This window comes from Bos grunniens, chromosome 19, assembly GCF_055505025.1.
Source record: "Bos grunniens cultivar Pamir isolate PY7600 chromosome 19, Bosgru_T2T1.0, whole genome shotgun sequence".
Classification (NCBI taxonomy): Eukaryota; Metazoa; Chordata; class Mammalia; order Artiodactyla; family Bovidae; genus Bos; species Bos grunniens.
Window position 1 is genome coordinate 30,433,552 of NC_141183.1, and position 21,511 is coordinate 30,455,062.

General features: G+C 45.7%; 2 protein-coding genes across 11 annotated transcripts in view; both read left to right on the forward strand.

Annotated features, from left to right (window-relative positions):
• FBXW10B (F-box and WD repeat domain containing 10B) overlaps positions 1 to 7,260 on the forward strand; it is a 31,032-nt gene extending 23,772 nt beyond the window's left edge. For 2 of the 7 annotated variants that reach the window (XM_086358717.1, XM_086358721.1), the window contains 4 exons: positions 1,792 to 1,950; positions 3,729 to 3,994; positions 5,015 to 5,167; positions 6,394 to 7,260. In XM_086358717.1, coding sequence (XP_086214843.1) covers positions 1,792 to 1,950; positions 3,729 to 3,994; positions 5,015 to 5,167; positions 6,394 to 7,211 — 1,396 coding nt within the window. In that variant the 3' untranslated portion in view covers positions 7,212 to 7,260. The remainder of the gene's footprint in view (positions 1 to 1,791; positions 1,951 to 3,728; positions 3,995 to 5,014; positions 5,168 to 6,393) is intronic. The other 5 variants (XM_086358718.1, XM_086358719.1, XR_015147853.1 and 2 more) reach the window with 4 other exon arrangements.
• Positions 7,261 to 10,850: 3,590 nt separating this feature from the next.
• Positions 10,851 to 20,321, forward strand: TVP23C (trans-golgi network vesicle protein 23 homolog C). 4 transcript variants are annotated; one of them, XM_086358744.1, is made up of 7 exons: positions 10,851 to 11,115; positions 11,557 to 11,639; positions 12,848 to 12,992; positions 15,098 to 15,187; positions 16,371 to 16,502; positions 17,762 to 17,890; positions 19,168 to 20,321. In XM_086358744.1, the coding sequence occupies exons 3-7, from the start codon at positions 12,945 to 12,947 to the stop codon at positions 19,201 to 19,203; spliced, it is 435 nt and encodes a 144-aa protein (XP_086214870.1). In that variant the 5' UTR covers positions 10,851 to 11,115; positions 11,557 to 11,639; positions 12,848 to 12,944; the 3' UTR covers positions 19,204 to 20,321. The 4 variants fall into 4 exon arrangements, with proteins under 4 accessions (XP_086214870.1, XP_086214869.1, XP_086214872.1 ...); XM_086358743.1 differs by having other exon boundaries at positions 10,851 to 10,900; XM_086358746.1 differs by lacking the exon at positions 12,848 to 12,992.
• Positions 20,322 to 21,511: the final 1,190 nt, after the last annotated feature.

A 21,511-nucleotide genomic window follows, 5' to 3' on the forward strand; every position in this document is an offset into this window, starting at 1 on the left:
TAGGCTCCGCTCAGCAAGATCCAAAGAGACACACAGGGAGGCAAACCCTTCAGTCACTAGGCATCTCTCCCAGTGTGGATCGCCATAGGTGGACTGAGGTGCACTTAGGGCGCCAGTAAAGTCATTGCATTTTCATCTTGGGAAAAAATTAGAATTTTGTTGAACTTTCTTACATGTATTTTATACCTTACATTTATTATCTATCTATCCATCTGTCCATCTAGCCATGTGTTCATCACATGATACATCAAGCCGCATTGACTTCTTTGCTGTTCTTTGAATGTCTTCTGCGTTTCAAAGTCTTTGTTATTTTTGTTTTGCTAGTTGTTGGAGCCTTGAAAAGTCTCAGTATGACTCTGGTACCTAGGTCACCTTGGAATCTGACCAAGTCCAGATGATATGTGGTGGATGTCATTCTTTTAACTTTTTATTTTATATTGAAGGATAAGAGTCAGACATGACTTAGCAACTAAACAACAACAAAAACACAGCTGATTAGCAATGTTGAGATGGTTTCAGGTGCACAACAGAGCAACTCAGCCATATACAGAGAACACATATACATGTGTTCTTCCCCCAGACTCCCCTCCCACCCAGGCTGCCACATAACGTTGAGCAAAGCTCCCTGTGCTATATGGTAGGTCCTTGTTGGTTATCCATTTTAAATAGAGCAGTGTGTACTTGCCCATCCCAACTCCCTATGTTGGATGTCATTGTTTTAACATACCTTAGCAATGATCATACACTGAAATGTGAGCCAACGTTCACTTTTGTAATAAATATTTATTGAGGACCTGCTGCAGGGCTGGGCCATGTGCTGGGTGCTGGGTGTGCAAAGGTGGATAAGACAGGTGCTGTACCCAAGAGGATCTGACAATATACCAGAAGTCTATGTATATGAGTAGGGTGAGAGGAGAAGTGGAGATGAGAGGTGGCTTTATGGAGAAAGTAACATATGAATGTGGCCATGGATGGACTTGGATGGGTGGAGGTGGCAGAGGTCGATGGACCTGCTTTGCACACAAGGTCTAAAAAATTGGTGACATCAAGTTCCATTTTTCAGTAGCATTAATAGCAGTAGGGTAATGGCACTTCTCAGATCTGAATACTCCACTTATCTGGAGCCCAGCTAGGACCCAACTGTTGTCAGGGGGATTTTGTTAGAGGCATTTATATAAATCTTCTCCCGATCCCCCCCTCTCTTCCCCTGCTGGTAATCACAAAAGAGAGCTCAAAAATCTCAGCTGGTGGATACAGTTTTCCTATGGGATGTTTCACTGAAAGAATGAAAGCCACTAATTTAAGGACCAAGAGAACCTGCTCAAATACCAGGTTTTTGCTTCTTACAAAGATAACCATTTTCCCGTCTTTTTTTTTCTTTATTTATATAATAATGCTACTTTTAAAAAGATTAAAAATGTCAAATGATTCTGAGCATGACATTTGTAGAAGTCTGATAGCTAGAAATCAAATTGTAAGAGAGAAGCACAGTCATCTATATATCTGACCAAAAAAAAAAAAATCTTGATGTAAGCCCTTTTGTTTTTCTGCCTTGTGGCACTGTGACCAAGTTGTAGGAACAGTAACTGCAGAGTGAGGGGAGAGAGTACAGCTGCGTCTTGAGGGTTAATGGTTTACATCCAGAATCACAAAATGATGGCAAACGTTGCTTCAGGGACAGTCCATGAGCCCCCCACCCACTTCCAACCACACACCAAAGTCCCTGACTGCAGACACATCCGAGTGGTTCACCGGAAGGTGGGTACTGCCCGTCGCTCTGTTCCCTTCCAGGGAGGTTCTCCACGTGGCCCTTCTCTTCCTCCGGGTCATCAGTGCTTGTGCCGATGGCAAGATCCGCATTTACAATTTCCTCAACGGGAACTGTCTGAAGGTGATGAAAGCCAATGGCAGAGGTGATCCTGTGCTGTCCTTCTTTATTCAGGGCAACAGGTGGGTGGTCGGTGTGGAGGTCAGGGTCCTGAGCGAGTCGGTTTAGATGGTTTCTTTTTTCCCTCCTCTGGGACACTGGCCCCGGATTTGCAGGCAGCAGGAGAGCACAGGTTGTGCTCACCTGCAGTTTGGGTTGTGGTGGATGATAGGCTCAGGGGCTCATTTGTTCCCAGGCTCGGATCTGATCATATGATGGGCATGATACAGCTCTGCCGCAGGGACCCGGTTCTGCCAACAGGCAGCCTTCCCCTGCCCCCTGATCCTCTGTCCAGCCTGAGCGCTCCTCAGGTCCCTGTGTCTCGTCTCTGATGCAAAGAGACTTGCAGGAAAGTTGGGGTGGCATTGGTAGGTGGCCCCATGTCCAGTGGGGCAGAACTGTGCAGAGGTGTGTGTGCTCAATCACTTAGTCAAGTCTTATTCTTTGTGACCCCATGAACTGTAGCCCACCAGGCTCCTCTGTCCATGGGATTTTCCAGGCAAGAATACTGGCATAGGTGGCTCTTCCCTTCTCCAGGGAGCAGAGGAGTTTATGAAACAGAACCATGGTGGCACTAAGTGAATATAGCACTGTGTTGTTATACACTAGGTTCACGTGATATTATGTAAAAATACCCAACTAGACTTGTAAATTCTAGCACAGGCTCACTTGAGACATCACCTAGTCACCCCGAACGACTTTGCCTTCCTTCTGCGTAATAAGGCTCAATAAATGAATACTCTTTCAGTCATGAAGTCAGAAAGCCATAAAGAGAGATCACCTCTGACCTTTTTCTCATTTGTGACATCCAAAGAGAGATGTCAGCTTGAGTAAAAATGAGTCTGAAAGATTTCTAACTGGGATGGTTCTCTAATTCCATTCCAGCGTATCCTACTATAACCAGTCACTTTTATGGAGAGTTTATGCTGACTGTTGACAGCCTTAAAATTACAGCCTTTTGGAGCAGAAAGGAGCCTGCACACAGCATTTCCATCTCTTGTTTACAGCTATAGGCGACCTAGGAACCAGGGTTGGGGAGCAGCGCCCTGTGAATGCTGTGAACCCCAGGAACAATGGGTGGGAGGTAATATTTGGGGTCCCGGGTTCAGGGGGGATTAGGGAAGATGGAAACCCTCCTGCTTTCCAAATACAAATGTCCTGTCTGGATATAGAGTGTGCACAGAGATCCTGGAGTGATGGAGTGAAGATTGGGGTAGAAAGTCAGCGAGGGCTTGAAGACTTCCCCCATTAGCGAGCTTTCTCATCCCATCATGACAATAGACATGTGGCATTTGGATGCTGTGCTTAAGAAAGGAGTGGACTTCCAGACATTTGTGTGCAGAGTAGCTAAGCTTTCTGCCTCGGGTACCTAGGTCCTTAGCACTTACTCCAGGAACAGAAATTCACTTAAAATGTTTTAACTCGAGAAGTGAAGTAATCAGGACACGTGTGCTTTGCTCACAACTCATTTTTAAAGAAAATAGCTACAGAGCTAATGAGTTCTGCTGCACGGCCTGCTACCTTTCTCTGCTCTAGACCCTGAAACAACCTACACCACCCTGTTTGTGTGGTCATTTCCCCAGCACTGATTTCTTGGCTCAGGATCCAGTGGGACAATAGTCCTAATGCATATTTGGAAGCTGGGGCAATGGCAGCCTCCACGTTCCTTTTAAGGGTATGTGGGATCTTAGCTCCCTGACCAGGGATTGAACCCGCTCCCCCTCACTGGGAGGTGTAGTCTTAACTACTGGACTACCAGGGAAGTCCCCTTTTGTGGGCAATCATGTTGCTTTGGTTCCAGAATGGTGATCAACACGGAGAGCAACGTCCTCCTGTTTCAGTTTGAGAATATCAAGTGGCAGTACTCAGTAGAACGGGCCAAACAAAAGAAGAAGGACAGAGAGGAGGACAGGGAAGAAAACAGCTTTGCAGAAGTCCTCTCCAAGTCTAGCACCCAGGTCTACAGCCCAAGGGATTCTGTGTCCAGCAAGCAGACAGCCCAGGAGTCCCTGTTAAGCAAACCTCGCAGGTCCCGCATCTTCCTGAGGGCATCCAGATTACCTACAGGTGAGACAGCTGAACCCAGGCTGCCTCTATGGTATCCATTGGAGCAGGCAAGGGGCTGCTAGGACCAGCTTCTTTGTAGGATATTTTGGGCAGTGGTTTCTTAATGATGTACATCCCAGTTCTTTAGGGCAGGTGGGAACCGTTCTCTTTGACATGACAATCTAATAGGCAGCTCAAGGGAAGCTGCTAATTTTCAGGGCCTAATTTCCAAATGTATTAGACTCTTTCTACAGGAGGTGACGCTAGCCCTTCATCAGTCCAGTTCAGTTCAGTCGCTCAGTCGTGTCCAACTCTTTGCGACCCCATGAATCGCAGCATGCCAGGCCTCCCTGTCCATCACCAACTCATGGAGTTTACTCAAACTCATGTCCATTCTCCATGCCCTTGATCCAAACATATGTTGCCATTGTGTTAGTTGCTCTGTCAAGTCCGACCCCATGGACTGTAGACTGCCAGGCTCCTCTGTCCATGGGATTCCCCAGGAAAGAATACTGTAGTGGATTGGCATTCCCTTCTCCAGGGGATCTTCCCAATTCAGGGATCGACCCTGTATCTCTAGTGTCTGCTGCTTGGCAGGTGGATTCTTTACCACTGAGCCATCTGGGAAGCCACTTTCCAAGCATATAGTACATGATTATTTCCTTAGGACAGAGACAAGCTACATTGCGCTCTTCTCTCTAGACCTCTGGTTGATAACATGCATACCTGGAAAATACTAGATCAATAGATCACCTCCAAGCATATTTTACACAAATGATCAGCTAGGACAGAGCACCAGAAATTTCAGATAACACTTAAAGCTTCATAATCAGTAGGAAATCAGGTTGGGGGGGGTGTTCAGCAGGTGACCTAGATGGACCTTTGGTTCCAGGTGACTGCCTAGCTTCCAAGGAATAAGAAACATCAAACAATAAAGTGATAATTTGGGTGAAGATCAGTTGAATTATCAGCTGTGCCCCCAGTAGTCATCCTTGATTGAATCACAGAATTACTACAGTTTCCTCCTCAATCTTAATTTAGGTGTGTTAATGGAGACACCTCCAAGTCCAGGAAAGCCAAAGTCACCCTGGAAAGATGGCAGGAAGAGACTGGGTTCTCAGGAAGCAAATGGCATGGGTGCCGAGCAGGAGAATTTGGAAGCAAAACCTGTTGTCGCCGGAGATCAGAAGACGGGTGATCCTTTATTCTGAATCAGTGTGACAGGATTCAACCCCTCTTTCTCTCTCTGTTCAGTCCAGTTTTTCACCAGGCCAATAACTTTGCTTATCTTTGATTCAGAACAGATAAAATGCCCAGCTTCTCCTACGAATGACTGTGGTGTTGGTTTAGTGACTGATTTCCCCTAATCATCCCCTACTAACTAGGCCACACAGAAAAGTGTGAAAGTGTTTAGTCACTCAGTTGTGTCAGATTCTTTGTCACCCCATGGACTGTAGCCCGCCAGGCTCCTCTGTCCATGTGATTTCCCGGCAAGAATACTGGAGTGTGTTGCCATTTCATTCTTCAGGGGCTCTTCCCCACTCAGGGAGCGAACCTGCGTCTCCTGCACTGGCAGACAGATTCTTTACCACTGAGCCACCAGTGTGCTAGAATGAATCTCTTGTCCTTATCAGTGGCTTTTGGACCTGTTATCATTCAAAACATTTTGGGATCTCCTGTTCAGGAGTTGCTTTTTGGCCATGTGATAATTTCCATTTTGCAGTGGAGACATATTTTTTGAAGGCAGTTTTGATTCTAAGAAACATCCAAAGATCTTTTGGAATCAAATTTGATTATAATAAAGTGGAGATCAAGCTTTGCTATACAAGTTTTATTTAAAAGTCTATGTTACTAAAAATTTATGGGCTTTCCAGGTGGTACTAGTGGTAAAGAACCTGACTGCCAGTGCAGGAGATGTAAGAGATGAGAGTTTGTTCCCTGGGTCGGGAAGATCCCCTGGAGGAGGGCATGGCAACGCATTCCACTATTCTTGCCTGGAAAATTACGTGGACAGAGGGGCCTGGTGGGCTACTGTTCATAGGGTTGCAAAGAGTTGGACATGACTGAGCAACTAACACTTCACTAAAAATTTATAAGGTCCATAAATGGGGTGTGAAGTTCATTCCCACAGGGGAATTTCAAGACTGTGTGGAACATAGAGATGTTCCTTCCAAAATATGCATATCTAGATGTTAATGCACCCTTGGACACAAATACTAGCATATCTGTTAGAAGCTCATGTTAAATATGTTGTGATTGCTTGTCTCAGAGAGGATTTTTGCTCACATGATGGTGGCGTGTCCATTCGGCAACAGCGACCTTAGTCTGCATAATAGTTAGAATGGATTTAATTTTCATGCATGAGTATTTAATGGTTTTCATGGAACACTGATTTGCTTTTCTTTTGTTTTTGGAAAAAGCAGATGATATGGAGAAATTACCAAAACAAAGGTATCTGGGAATTTCGGGAGACTTGATCCATCGCTCAAAGAAGTCCTGGTGCATTCCCATGTCGCCTGACCAGTTCCTCCTGACCGTGAATGCCCTGCAGAAAGCCCATAATTCTGGGGAGTTTGCCTATCCCCGGAGGCCCCAGGCCCAGATCATCGATGTCTGGGGACCTTCCATTCCATACCCAAGGAAGGTCCTGAGTTTGAAGGGCCAAGCGGTCCAACAAGCAGTTGACCGACTGAGATTCAGCACTCTTCCCATAGAAGTGAAGCAGACCAGTATTCCCCTCGAAATCCAGAAGCTTCAGCCCAACCTGAAGAAGTCTGTACATGGTCCCCAAGTGCATTCCACCATCCCCCAGCCGGTGCTTATCTGCCCCAGGTTCCGTGGTGGCTCGAAGGGTGAAGACCGGGCCACCAGTTCAACTGACGGAGTGCGCAACTTCAGCCCCTTAACCAGCACGCAGGTCATCAAGCCAAACCGCATGCTGGCTCCGCCCGCAGGCACGGCAGCCCAGGCTGCCAAGAAAGAACGGCCCCGCTACTACTCTGCCCTTGACCCCTTACGAGTGAGCACAGAGTTCATGCTGCTGACTGTGAAGGAGCAGAAAGAATATAGGGAGGCCAAGATGAAAGAGTTTCAGGCCATAAAGCCAGTTGGAGTGGTCGATCCAGAAAAGGCCAGCAGAGCTGCATGGATCAGGAAGATCAAAGGTCTGCCCATCGACAACTTCATGAAGCAGGGGAAAACCGCGGCCCCCGAACTTGGACAAAATGTGTTTATTTGAACCAGCCTTGGGAAATTACTGTGTCTTATAATAAACAGGAAACCAAGTAGATGTTGATATTTGGCCTCTTTTGTTTGTTTGTTTGTTTTCAACTGTTCCTTGGCAATTACCATGAGGACTCTTCATTATTTTCCTATAAGTCAAAGAACTGATACTTATCAAAGTAAGAAAACAGAGACTAAGAGAGATTGGTATCTGTATTCCCACTGAAAACCACTCACTGAGATGCATGGAAACCCTGTTTCATTGATGGGGGATGGAGAAGTGGTTTTTGGAAGTTTAATACCACTTATCGCTACCAATTTCCTGTGTCATTTCTTCTAGCAAATGGACCAAAGGGATTATATCTGAATTGTGCACTGGAGTCCCCTGGTGTTTTCGTGCAGAAGCCTGATGAAGCGCAGTAAGTTCAATTAAGTATCAAAAAGGAGCCCTTAAATTGTGTTTCCTTCTCAGGGCTAACTCCTAGGGAGAAGAATTAATATGCCAGCAAATTTGGAAAACTCAGCAGTGGCCACAGGACTGGAATAGGTGTTTTCATTTTAGTCCCAAAGAAAGGTAACGCCAAAGAATGCTCAAACTACTGCACAATTGCACTCATCTCACACACTAGCAAAGTAACGCTCAAAATTCTCCAAGCCAGGCTTCAACAGTATGTGAACCGTGAACTTCCAGATGTTCAAGTTGGATTTAGAAAAGGCAGAGGAACCAGAGATCAAATTGCCAACATCTGTTGGATTATCAAAAAAGGAAGAGAGTTCCAGAAAAACATCCACTTATGCTTTATTGACTACACCAAAGCCTTTGACTGTGTGGATCTCAACAAACTGGAAACTTCTTAAAGAGATAACAGACTACCTGACCTGTCCCTGAGAAATCTGTATGCAGGTCAAGAAGCAACAGTTAGAACTGGACATGGAACAACAAACTGGTTCCAAATCTGGAAAGGAGAATGTCAAGGCCGTATATTGTGACCCTGCTTGTTTAGCTTACATTCAGAGTTCAGTTCAGTTCAGTCGCTCAGTCGTGTCTGACTTTTTGAGACCCCATGAACCGTAGCACACCAGGCCTCCCTGTCCATCACCAACTCCGGGAGTCCACCCAAACCCATGTCCATTGAGTCAGTGATGCCATCCAATGATCTCATCCTCTGTCATCCCCTTCTCCTCCTGCCCTCAATCTTTCCCAGCATCAGGGTCTTTTCAAATGAGTCAGCTCTTTGCATCAGGTGGCCAAAGTATTGGAGTTTCAGCTTCAACATCAATCCTTCCAATGAACACCCAGGACTGATCTCCTTTAGGATGGACTGGTTGGATCTCCTTGCAGTCCAAGGGACTCTCAAGAGTCTTCTCCAACACCACAGTTCAAAAGCATCAATTCTTCTGCACAAAGCTTTCTTTATAGTCCAACTCTCACATCCATACATGACCACTGGATAAACCATAGCCTTGACTGGATGGACCTTTGTTGACAAAGTAATGTCATCACCGACTCAATGGACATGAGTTTGAGTAATGCATATGAGTTTGGGAGTTGGTGATGGACAGGGAGGCCTGGCGAGCTGCAGTCCATGGGGTCGCAAAGAGTCCAGCACAACTGAGCAACTGAACTGAACTGAACTGACCCTTTCTACACTGATAGTGTGTGTCGATGTTGCTACTTAAACCTGCTGAGGGGTCAGGCAGGTAATTTAGAAGCATGCAGCCCAGCACAGGGCCTGTGGCCCATCAGAGAGCTCAAGCCCCATCCGAAGGGGGTACCCTCCACTAGCCCAGCATGGCCATGGGATGGAAACCATTCAAACAGTAGCAGAACAAAACAACAAAACACCAACCCCACAACCCACACAGTGGGTGGGCCACCAAAATCCTGGCATGATAGACTAGATGCATGGGATACCTGCTCCCAGCCTCTGCTTTACCTCCAAGTGCATGAATACTAATGTTTGACAGCCTTTCTCTCCTTGGAGAATTTTTTTCTCCATTATTTTTTTTTCTCCATTATTAAGACATCAGGTGTAAAGTAGCATTGGCCAATAGCCATACAAAATTGTGATTTGTATGGAGAGAATCCCCTCAATTAAGGAAACGTGCTTCTACTCATTATTCCATGAGTCTTCCAAGAGCAGTTTCACATAGGCCTGCCTAGCAGATAGAACACTGTTACAATCCCAGTTTCAGAGAAGACCCCAAGTCCCTGAACTCAGCTCCTTCAAGGGGCAAGAGCACATCCTTAGCTGCTAAACCTAAAACCATAATTAGAATAACATGTCCTATTGAGTAGGTACCCACCCTGTAGGGACACCCTTTCATCACCTTCTCCAGGAAGGGAAGGAACACAGGGGTCAGTTAGATAATTGGTAAGTGCAGATTTATTTTTTCAATTGTTTCCACCATTTAAAGTACAAAAGCAATGCTGTACAGGATTACACATCATTGTAGAACACTCAAACGAAAACTATGGAACACCCCACCCCCAAACCTGCCCTGAGGCCATCCACACTGATGGGAAGGACACCCTGTAAGTACAAGCAACATCTCCACATGATAAACCATGAAGCTTTCCCTGTTATCAGTTCAGTTCAGTTCAGTTCAGTCTCTCAGTCGTGTCCGACTCTTTGTGACCCCATGAATCACAGCACGCCAGGCCTCCCTGTCCATCACCAACTCCTGGAGTTCACTCAGACTCACGTCCATCGAGTCAGTGATGCCATCCAGCCATCCCATCCTCTGTTGTCCCCTTCTCCTCCTGCCCCCAATCCCTCCCAGCATCAGAGTCTTTTCCAATGAGTCAACTCTTTGCATGAGGTGGCCAAAGTACTGGAGTTTCAGCTTTAGCATCATTCCTGCCAAAGAAATCCCAGGGCTGATCTCCTTTAGAATGGACTGGTTGGATCTCCTTGCAGTCCAAGGGACTCTCAAGAGTCTTCTCCAACACCACAGTTCAAAAGCATCAATTCTTTGGCGCTCAGCTTTCTTCACAGTCCAACTCTTACATCCATACATGACTACTGGAAAAACCATAGCCTTGACTAGACGGACCTTTGTTGGCAAAGTAATGTCTCTGCTTTTCAATATGCTATCTAGGTTGGTCGTAACTTTCCTTCCAAGGAGTAAGAGTCTTTTAATTTCATGGCTGCAGTCACCATCTGCAGTGATTTTGGAGCCCCCCAAACTAAGGTCTGACACTGTTTCCATTGTTTTCCCATCTATTTCCCATGAAGTGATGGGCCCAGGTGCCATGATCTTCGTTTTCTGAATGTTGAGTTTTAAGCCAACTTTTTCACTCTCCTCTTTCACCTTCATCAAGAGGCTTTTTAGTTCCTCTTCACTTTCTCCCCGTTATGCTGCACGGTTAATTTCAGCTCCTGCGTGGGACCAGTCCGCGAGTCCCCGCCCACTCGCTAGTCCCGCCCCACCCCGAGTCGGCCCCGCCCCACCCCGAGTCGGCCCTGCCCCACCCTGAGTCGGCCCCTCCCCACCCCGAGTCGCCCAGTCCTCACGCTCGCCTCACCCCACTCGCTCCTCCCCGAGAGCCCGGATGCGGAAGTGGGGCCGGGTTTCCGCTGTTACTTCGGCTCCTCTTGGCTGGTGGAGTGCTTTCCGCGTCTGGTCCGTCCCTCCCCGAGGCTGCGGCGCTGACGTGGCTCCCGGAAGTGGCGCTGGCGCCTAGCCGTCATGTTGCAGCAGGTAAGGGGCTGTGGGCACCGGGAGAGGGTGGCGGCGGCTGGGCCTGCCGGGTGAGGGCCTGGAGGGGCCCGGCCTGCCGGGTTTGAAGGGGGCAGTAGCGAAGACGCCGAATGTGGACGGGCGAGGGGAGGGGGCCGCCGCCCTGGACATGCGATTAGAGGAGTTGCCCTCCCGGGCCTAGCAGTGAAGTTTATGCCGTCGAAGCAGCGTTGGAGGTGATGGACGCTTGGTCCACTCCCGTGACCACATCTGCCCTCAGGGCGAATTACAGCCCTTACGTTTATATCTTCCTGTTTTTGGAAAAATTACACTTTTACTCAGATTATCGTAGGTGGTGTTTTCGTGTTGAGGGGTTACTGTGGTCGAGGCCACCGTCCTAGGCCCTGGGAAAGAGCTGCGAACAACGCGGAATGCTACCTGCCCTGAATGGGCGGGTGAATTGGTTTGCGCGGGGGGGGGGGGGGGGGGGGGCGGGGGCGCGGAGACAGGGTAAATTACAAGACGAACGGTGTTTTCACAGAGTGATAACAAAGCCAGGGTGAGCCCTGGGCTGTGAGTTCTAGGTGGCTGTGACCGTGTCTTTCCGTTGTCTTCCGTGTTGACTAGTGGAGGACGGAATTTCGTTTTGCTTCATGAATGTTTGCTTTTCCTATCAGGACAGTAATGACGACACTGAAGATGTTTCACTGTTTGACGCGGAAGAGGAGACAACTAACAGACCGAAAAAATCCAGAATCAGGTATGAGGACAAGTTGCAAGGGATGGGTTAGCGTCTGGTGCTGTTTCGTCTGTTGACTGGTGCGAGGACTGGGTTTCCGGGCAGAGTGGTTGTGACAGTGCTGGTGGAGATTGTGTACTGCCAGTTTGCTTTTCAGTCTGAGATGAGATGACATCTCACGTTTTCTCTGGGAATAATGGACATATGGAATTTTACTCAGTACTTTTACTCAGATTTACTCAGATTTGAGTTTTCAAATCTGCAAAGCCAATTATTCGAACACTGGTGCTTTTAATTCTGACTCTTGTACCAAGGACACACAATTTTTTTAGATAGTTTCTAAAGATACATTACATTTGAGTTTATTGTGAAAATTTCAGTACTGTATCTTTTGTATCAGTTAATATGAAAACATCAAGCCAAATTTTAGTTCCAAACTTAGTACTCTGTAAAGAAATAAACTTAATGAAATCAAACTCTACCTGAACCTTGAAAACATTACACCAAGTGAGAGATACCAGTGCAGAAGACCACATTTTATATGATTTCATTTATGCGGAATGTCCAGAACAGGCAAATCCATAGGGACCGAAAGTACATTAGTGGTTACTGAGGGCTGGAGGAGGGGTGAGATTGGGGTAAATGGGGGCATGACTGCCCACAGGTATAGGATTTCTTTTGGAGGCAGAGGGGGCGGGGGTATCATGAAAAAGTTCTAAAATTGATTGTGTGATAGTTGTACAATTCTCTGAATATACCAGAAATCACTGAATTATACCCTTTAAACAGGTGAATTGTATGGCATGTGGTTATATCTCAGTGATGCTGTTAATGAAACACCAACTCTGCCTGATGGGTATTTTGTCTTAATGCCTGAAGGGAATTCTGAGGGAGTGCTTTTTAGACAGGTGAAAATGGGAGTCGGTCCTAAGAGCATAGTGTCCCTTATTTCTCCAGCCTTGGTAAGGTTTCTTGTTACGTATCTTGTGAAAGTTTATAGTCAGTGAGGTGTAAAGTCGTGTTTATATAGTGTATATTCCGTGACAGCAGGACCTAGTCAAATAATGGGACTTAGGGAAAAAGAGAGCTACTCGGTTTGCTTCTTCCTCAAGTCACCTTTTATTTTGACAAGACTCTGCATGGTCCTGTGGCTGAAACATTTTCATCTACATCTGCAGTATCTGTCGTAAAATGTAATTGCATTTCTTTTGTTATGTTTTGGTTTTCAGACACCCAGTGGCATCATTTTTCCATTTATTCTTTCGAGTCAGTGCAATTATAGTCTATCTTCTCTGTGAATTGTTCAGCAGCAGCTTTATTGCCTGTATGGTGACAATTATCTTGTTGTTGTCATGTGACTTTTGGGCAGTCAAGGTAGGTTTGATTGTTTTTATTTAAAAATCATTTAATAATATGAGATTGAATGATGTATAAACAGTAAAAAAAAAAAAAAAGACACTGAGCATTTTCGATTGGGGTTAATTTATCTTTTTGTTACCTTAGGCCTCATCTGTGTAAAAGTGCCAGTTATGTCACAGTAGGTTACCGCTCTACTGACCTGTCTGTGTGTTATGTTAACCTGCATCAGCTTTAGAGTGAAACAAACAAAAATGCGACCAGCTGCTACAGACCACACACATACTGCTTCTGGTCCACACCATTGGTTTTGCTTCAGGGGTCACCTCTGGCTGTGCCATGTGTGATTTCTAGATAAGACACCAGGATAGCTTGACCACAGATAACTGAAGGAGTCCGCACCATTGCGAAGGCTCCCATGGGAGCTCCAGGACCGTGTTTCTTAGCCAGGGCCAATCCCCCCCACCCCAGCGGGCATTTGTTGTGTGTCACCGTCCAAAGACATTTTTGGTTGTCACAGCTTGGGGTGGGGGAGTGTGCTGTTGGCATCACGGTGGAGGCCAGGGATGCTGCTGGATATCTTACGGTGCATAGCCGGGACAGCCCCGCACGTCAGAGAACTATCTGGCCCCGAGCGTAGATAGTGCTGGGGCTGAGGAGCCATGTCGTAGGGGATACTGAGAAAGTAAGAAATGGACCCAGAGGCCAGGGTGGTGGAGCGGTAGTTGTATAGATAGAGGGGCGCGTGAGGAAGTCACTGTGGTCCAATATGAGATGTAGACTCCAGGATTAGGCATATGCGTATTCACTGTAAAACTTTTTTGTATATTTGGAAATTTTCAAATTTCGAATACAGGGGGAAAAAAATGCAAAAACTAGTTTTACAATTTCAGAGATGTGTTTACTGATTCAAAAACCAATAAGGTGTTACAGGTCTACTCATGCCCACCAGCCCAGTCATTTTAGATCTTTTGATTCTTACAGATAATCAGAAGTGGTTGGCTTGGTGGTGGCCAGTTTCTGTAGGCCACAAAATGTAGAGAATAAAGATTACAAAGGTCTGGTTCCTGTAGGTACTTCTTTTGTACAGTCTTCTTTGGCTTGAATTTCTTTGAATTCCTTTTGTTGCTTTATGTCCTAAAGTGTTTACTGTATCCAGGTCATAGTTTTGTTTTGACGAATGTTTCTTTTTGTTGTTCATGTTATTTCTGCCTAGCCAGATAGAACACTACCTTTTGACTTTTAGTCAGTTCTTCCTGGTAATTTCTAAAAATTAAATAATTAGAACCTTGTAGGTTTAGAGTTTTAAGAAATATGGCCAGAATATATATTTTCTGATGAACTCTTTAAAAAAAAAAAAAAAGGCTTAAAGAAAGTCACTCTTTGTGTGTGGCAGGATTACTTACAGATACACAAATAATTGAGATATGAAAATAAGTCAGGAATGGGGAAACCATTAAATGGACTGCTTACACAATACCAGAGACTGGGTGGTTCGCAAACAACAGGGATTTATTTTCCACATTCTGGAGGCTGGAAATCCAGGTACAGGGTACCAGCATGGTCAGCTTCTGGCGAGGGCCCTCCTCTGGGTTCTAGACTGCTCACCTCTTAAACAGCTGAGAGCAGAGAGAGAGAATAGAAACTCTCTTGCCTCTAAGGGGGACACTAATCCCTTCTGCACATGTTCCCCGCTCTTGACCTTATCTCACCCTCATCACCTCCCTCAGGCTTTTTCCTGACACCATCACTGGGCGATGCTGTGGGGCTAGACTTTCAGCATATGAATTTGAGGGGACTCAGTATTCAGTCCAAAAGTAGGTCCCAGTGGCTAAAGAGTCGGGTTTAGAAACAGGGAACCAGAGAAAGGACGAGAGCTCACGAGGGGAAAGAAGGGTGATGTTTGTGGATGTGCCGACCCTATCATCTCTGTCCTGCTGGGCCTGCCATGGCCATTGTAGTTACTCTTTTGCCCAGGCCTCATATGTACTGGTCTTAACTGGGTGTTATGGATGGAAAGCTGATGGTTTGTTGTTTGTGAAATATTACACTAAAATAGGATGTTAAAGTAGATGTGTCGGTGCTGTTTTTAAAATGTGTGTATATGTATTAATCTTCACCAGAATGTCACAGGTAGATTAATGGTTGGCCTGCGCTGGTGGAATCATATTGATGAAGATGGAAAAAGCCATTGGGTGTTTGAGTCCCGGAAGGTAAACAGCCTTTGGTGTTTTGGTTTTCTTGCATGTCATTTAATACATTTTGCGTAGATAATATTTGAATATTTAAGGATAAATTACCTATGCAGACGTAATCAACTCATAAAGAACTACCCCGGATCACTTGTGGGGCAGCACTAAAGTAGATGGCCTTCTGAACGCCCCGTTTTCTCTGGCCGGCTTAGGCTGAAAATGGTGTGTCCAGGAAAGAATCATGAGAGAGGGCTTGGGCTCCGAGTGTATGCCGTGTGCCTGGCTGGCCCCTAGGGGCTGCTGCTGCTGCAGGATCTCTTCTGAGCCGCTTGGCTCTGTGGGCTGTGCCAGGGGTAACTGCCTCCAATGGCTCCCTCTTTCCCCCATGGTCCTCCTCCATTCGTGGGCAAGGAAGAAAGAGGATTGCAACTGCATAGAAAATCTGAGTTGATGGAAGCAGTTTGCTCTTCAGGCTTTACCTTCAGAAGCCCTGGGGGACACTGGTCTGTTTGGGGTTTTTAGTCTGCTTCCCTGTAGTAGAATCAGCTTGGGCAGCAGAGGACAACATTCTTGGAGACAGCACAGGTTAAATCTCTCGCCTTCTGCTTGGAAGGGCCCTGACTAGTGCTTCTCAGAAAGCAGTGTTGTGCTCAGTGAGCCCTAGACCTTTATGTTATAAAACCCACCTGGGGAACAGCACACAGCCTTTTACATTCCTGGGTATTGCTAAGACGTGGTGGTCATTGTCAGGGTCCTGACCCCTGGACCCTGACTTGACGTTTGAGTCTCCAGGATGACCATAGCCTTGATTTACTGAATCCTTACCATGAAGGTGTTGTTCAAGGGTTGATTATGAATAACCAGTGTAAGTGCAAGAGGCATGACTAGAAGTGCAAGAGGCATGACTAGAAGCCTATCAGAGGCCACCCTTACTGTGTTGGGTAATGACAGACTGTCCACTCTGCCTTGAAAATGAAACATTCTTGATTTAAAACAAAGCATGTTAAGACCAGTTCTAAAAATCACAGCGATGGTACATCTACTGTTTGAACGGGGCAGGGAGTAGGGGTTCAAAGTTGGGACTTGGGTTGTCTGTATTAATTTATTTAAATTTGAAGGTAAGGAGTTTTTCACTAAAAATGTTTTAACTTTTTGCCAATAAATAGCACAGAACCTCGGTTATTAAATCTGTGTTGTTTTGTAGGCCTCCCCTCAAGAGGGTAAAACCGTCTCCGAGGCTGAATCAAGGATCTTCTGGTTGGGACTCGTTGCCTGTCCCGTGCTGTGGGTGGTCTTTGCCTTCAGTGCCCTCTTCTCTTTCAGAGTAAAGTGGTTGGTGAGTGTCGGTGACCCACCCAGGTGGCCAGTGGGTAATCGCAATGGGTGACCACCAGTCTTAACAATAACATTAGGGTCCCGTCTCAAACAGGCAGCTTCATCCTGTATTTCCCAAGTTTGGGTTCTCAACTCGGCTTTCCTCTGAGCACCAGAAAACAGAGTCCTTTGAAAGACCCGTCTCACCAGTTCTCCAGGTGCCCAGCAGTGTGTTGACTTAGCCCATCTAAGTGATTACCACATTGGTAATCACAGTGCATTGATTACCACATTGATCCCATGACCTTGTCAGGTGTGGGTGGTCTGCATACTCCAGACATGCTTAGCTTAGTTTGGAACTAACAGTGGTCCTTCCTGAAAATGCTGGTGGTGACCTGTCCTGGTCATCTACTGCAACAGTCATTGTACCATCTCTCTCAATTTCTCTGGTTCAGGAGGTTGGAAGGGGCTTGTCTGGGAAGTCCTGGCTTGGGATCTTTTGTTTTTTTGATCGGACAGTGGCTGGGGGCTGGTATGGCCCCTCTCTATGAGGTCCCATGGCCTCCCACATGGACTTTGCACACAGCTAGTTGGGGCTTCCTCACAGCCTGGTGGCCTTGTGGCCTTGTGGCAGTAAGACTGCACTCGAGGCTCGCAGCTCCAGGTGAGAGTGCTGGAGCTCACACGCTAGGTACCTGGTGCAGCTGTACCTGTCTGCTCCGGCTGCCCTGACAAAGTACCACAGACCAGGGGCTGACACGGCAGAACTGTGTTTTCTCCCAATCCTGAAGGTCTCTGTCTCTCTGGCTTATTGGCCGTCTTCTCCTTGTGTCTTTACGTGGTCCTCCCTCTGTTCTTGTCAGTGTCCTAATCTCCTCTGCTTATAAAGACATCAGTCATGTGGGATTAGGGTCTTGTTGATCTTTCTCTTGACCATTCTTTTGGAATTCTCAAGGAAGTAATTGATATTTGCACTCCTGGATCTCAGTTGCTTTTATATGTCTACTCACAGAACCATGGAAAACAGTAGGGAGGGAATGGCCCCGCCACTGCACCCCTGGGTCTGACACAGAGCTCGCATATTGATGGCTGCTTGTTGGACAGTGCAGAGCTCGTGGTGGATGAGTCTGTTCTGGAAGGGAGACGGGAGGAGTCTCTGCCACCCTTCACAAAGCTTCCTCCTTCTCCTCTTTCGCGAGCTGGGCTCCATGTCTCATTGATGGCAGAGAGAATGGTCAGTCACCGTCAGGCCTGTAACTGTTGATTGTTGCCCTCCCCCAGGCGGTGGTTATCATGGGCGTGGTGCTGCAAGGGGCCAACCTGTATGGCTACATCAGGTGCAAAGTGGGCAGCAGGAAGAACCTAACCAGCATGGCCACCACGTACCTTGGGAGGCAGTTTTTAAGACAAGTAAGTGTTCTCTGGATGTGAGGATCATTTTGATGTGGTCAGTGACTAATGCAGTGATGATTTCTAACTCTTTTAGAGTTTAATTTCTATGAAATACTTGAAGTTTTTAAAGGGATATATTTAAGTATGAAATGATGATGGTCAAGTTATTTTAATTTGTCTTTGGAAGCTTTTAGGACATTCCAAAAATGTCGGTGTCCTGAAGTTATTTTAAAACCAGAGGGCTAAAATGTTCATTGACAATAAGTTTTTTTTTAGAAAAATTAGCTGAAGTTCAGTTGCTTTCCATTACTTCTGGTGGCAGTCTTGAAGAATGTATCTTATATGGTTTTAGGGTTTATAGTAAGAGCAAGTTAGAAACATAAGACCATATCATTAAAGATTATTTTATTACTGTAGTTTCTGGATGTGAAGGTTTCAGTTAGAGTTTTCAGTGGGATCAGTAGTATTCTCAGGTAAAAATAGTTGCTGGTAAAATCTTTAGGAAATTGATTAGGTCTTTGTGTGAGTGATGCCTCACGTTTGCGTTTGTGCAGTAGTTTGGGCAGGTAATGATGCACGGGACAGTTAACATGTTTTCAACCTTGGCCCTGCATCAGGATAGCCTGGAGGGCTAGAACACAGATCTCAGGGTCCCACCCCCGAAGTTTCTTACTTACTTGATAACCTGAGGCCAGGTCTCACCAGTTGCATGTTTACAGGTTCCTAGGTGGTGCTGATGTTGCTGGTCCAGAGATTACCTTTGTGACCTAGGCCCTGAGAGGCTAAGTGATTCAAAGTGAGGGTTTAACCCAGCTCTCCTCTCTTGAAATTCGTTGCTCTTTCCTGTATGGTTTCTCTTGTAGAAAAGTTAAGAAGTGAGGAAAGCAAGGACTCTTGCAGGGCCATGACTCATCTTGAGGGCTTTGGCAGAGTCCTAGTATACTTTTGCTGGGTGAAGTCCACCTTATGGTAGTTTTCAAGTGTGCGCTCAATAGGTTTTTCCCTTCAGATTTTGAACCTTGAGCTTGATGTACATGGACAGGGTCAATAGACTTACATGGCAGCCAGTGATGCTCTGCTCCAGTGAGACTGCTTGCTGGACATCCGGGTGGACTCACTGCTTTACTTTTCCAGCGTGACAGTAATTTTTAACATAATCGGGCCATGTAGTAACTGCATCTGCTGACAAATACGAAATGTTTTCCTAGTGCTTTGAATCTGGTGTTTTATGTAAAATAGCTTTTCTTTATTTTGTAAATCACTTTTGGCATTAAGGAATTGTTTCTCTGTTGCAGACCACCGGCGACACTCAGACCTCCTCAGGAGAGTGAAAGCCTGCGTGCTTTTTTCAAGGGGAACCACCCAGGGTGGGTCTTGACTGAACCTTCAGAACTCAGAAGCTATTGCAAAGAGGAGTGTGGGGTTTGTTTTTCCATTTAAAAATTTACTTTAAGAAAAAGGAAAAGTAGTTTTCATATTGTCTTCTTTCTAGCACTTGGGCCTTGAAGGTGTGGTATGGCTAGAAACATTGTCAGCATTTGGTTTATGGTATGTCTGTCCATAGTCTTGTGAGATCCCTGTGTGTTAAGTTAAAGTGTCTGTGTTCACATCCATGTAAATGGAGACCTTTGCATCTCGGTCCATAGAACACAGAAGGATGTTCTTAGTCGATCTCAAAACTCTCTGTGTTTACGTACTGTTTCTGTAGATTATTTTAGAAGTTTTTGCTTCCATGGTAAGAGTGAGCACTTTGGCTAATGTATACGTTAGGAATAATGGTTAATTTTACACTTAATATATACTTTCATGGTGAAACTTCTTATCCTAGGCATTCACAGGCAGGTAAAAACCACACTTGGGCTGTTGATGTTAACTAGTTTCTAAAATTTGGTTTATTGATGAGTCTTGTACTTAAGACCCAGTTAACATAACAGGAACATTCATAGTGTATTTTCATGGGATTCCTAGGGATTGCTGCTGTTCTATTTATTTTGGGGGGAGAATAGCCAGGTTTTACTTTGAAGCCCCCAGAAGCTTTTCAGTGGTCCTCGGCCTAATGAAGTCTTTCTCCACTAAAAGAGTATTATTCTTATGTAATAGAATAATTATTTCGATACTTGGCATTGTAAATGCCTAAAAGACGTTTTATTTTGCGAATCTATTTTTTTGTCTTGCTGTAATGGGGATATTGTAAATCATGCATTTGTATTAACGGTATTTCTTAAAACAACATATGTAACAATCTGCAAAATACTGTAGGCGTCTGTGAATTCTGTTGTAGGTACTGTAAACTTTGTTTTAATCAATGGGTTATTTTGTGACTGTATTTATACATTGTTAAAAATTTTTTGAAGATGTTTTGTTTAATTGAATGCGTGTCTTTATTGGAGTGAGAGCTTTGAAGGTGCATAACTTTATATTTGTATAAAACTCTACTGTTTACAAAGCACTGTGACGTTTGTGATCTCATTTGATCCTCATGGCAAACCTGTTCTGTGTGACACCAGTGTATTGGTGACAGAGGGGGACCTCAGGTCACTGAGTGACTTGTCCAAGGAGCCACGGATTACAGGAAGACCCATCAGACACGTCTCTGATGTTTGAGGAATCTTTGTCTCTAAAGGTCCTTTCCTTTCTTATGAATCATTAACTTACTAAGTCATTAATTTATACTCATCTGGTGAGGAAAGTGAACGCTGTGTAGAGACATGTTTTTATTGAACCTGAAAGATCCGACGTCAGTCTGTTGAGTTGGGAGTCTAGCAGGAGACCCAGTGGTGTCATTCTCGAGGCAGCTGTTGTTATTTGAGGCTGCGATCCTAAACCAGACTGAATTTGGGAACGTACATGTGGCAGCACCTGCTGTTTGCTGCTGTTTATCCCCCACTATTAGCTTTTCCCTTCTACTCATTTCCCATTTATTAGCCAGAACATGGCAACAAAGACAGTGTTTCCCAGATTTTTCTGCCGTTTCATGGCTGCACTTCCAGGAAGTGTCCTTAGAAGGATGGCATGCCTGTCTCTTCTCCTTTCCACCCCTGTTAGCTGAAACGTACGTGGAACAGATGGTGCTTGAATAGTTGTTGTGGTCAATGGGGTGGAAGCCTCGTCTTGTGAACAGCAGTGAGTTCCCTCTGGTGGGGACAGTAGCCCTGAAGTGCCCCTCTGAATTTTTAAGCGAGAAACAGACTTCTCTCTTTTTCAAGTGTTACTACTGTTTTCCTGTTGCTGCAGCCTAACTGAATTCTTATCAGTCCGTATTTTTAGCTTCCCCCACAGTTTCTGTTAGTGTGGAGTTTGAGATGTAGGAGTTCAGCAGACACACGTTTGCTCTTTCCACTGTGAGGTATTTAAGCTAACAAGTCCAGCCCTTCCAGATGCTGTTGTTGCATAAAAATTCGCCCCGAAACCAAGCCTTGCAGAGCATCATTTCATGGCACTTACACAAGCTGGGGATCAGGGGTCTGGGTGAAGCCCGTCAGAGACAGCTTTTCTCTGCTGCACAGTCTAGGCTCAGCTGAGAGGTTTGAAGGCCGGGGTTTGCATGCTCTCCAGGAGGCAGGAAGCATCTAGGGGTGTCTTCTTGGGTCTGGAAGCTGATGCTGGCTGTCAGCTGGACCGAAGCCAGGTTGCAGTTAG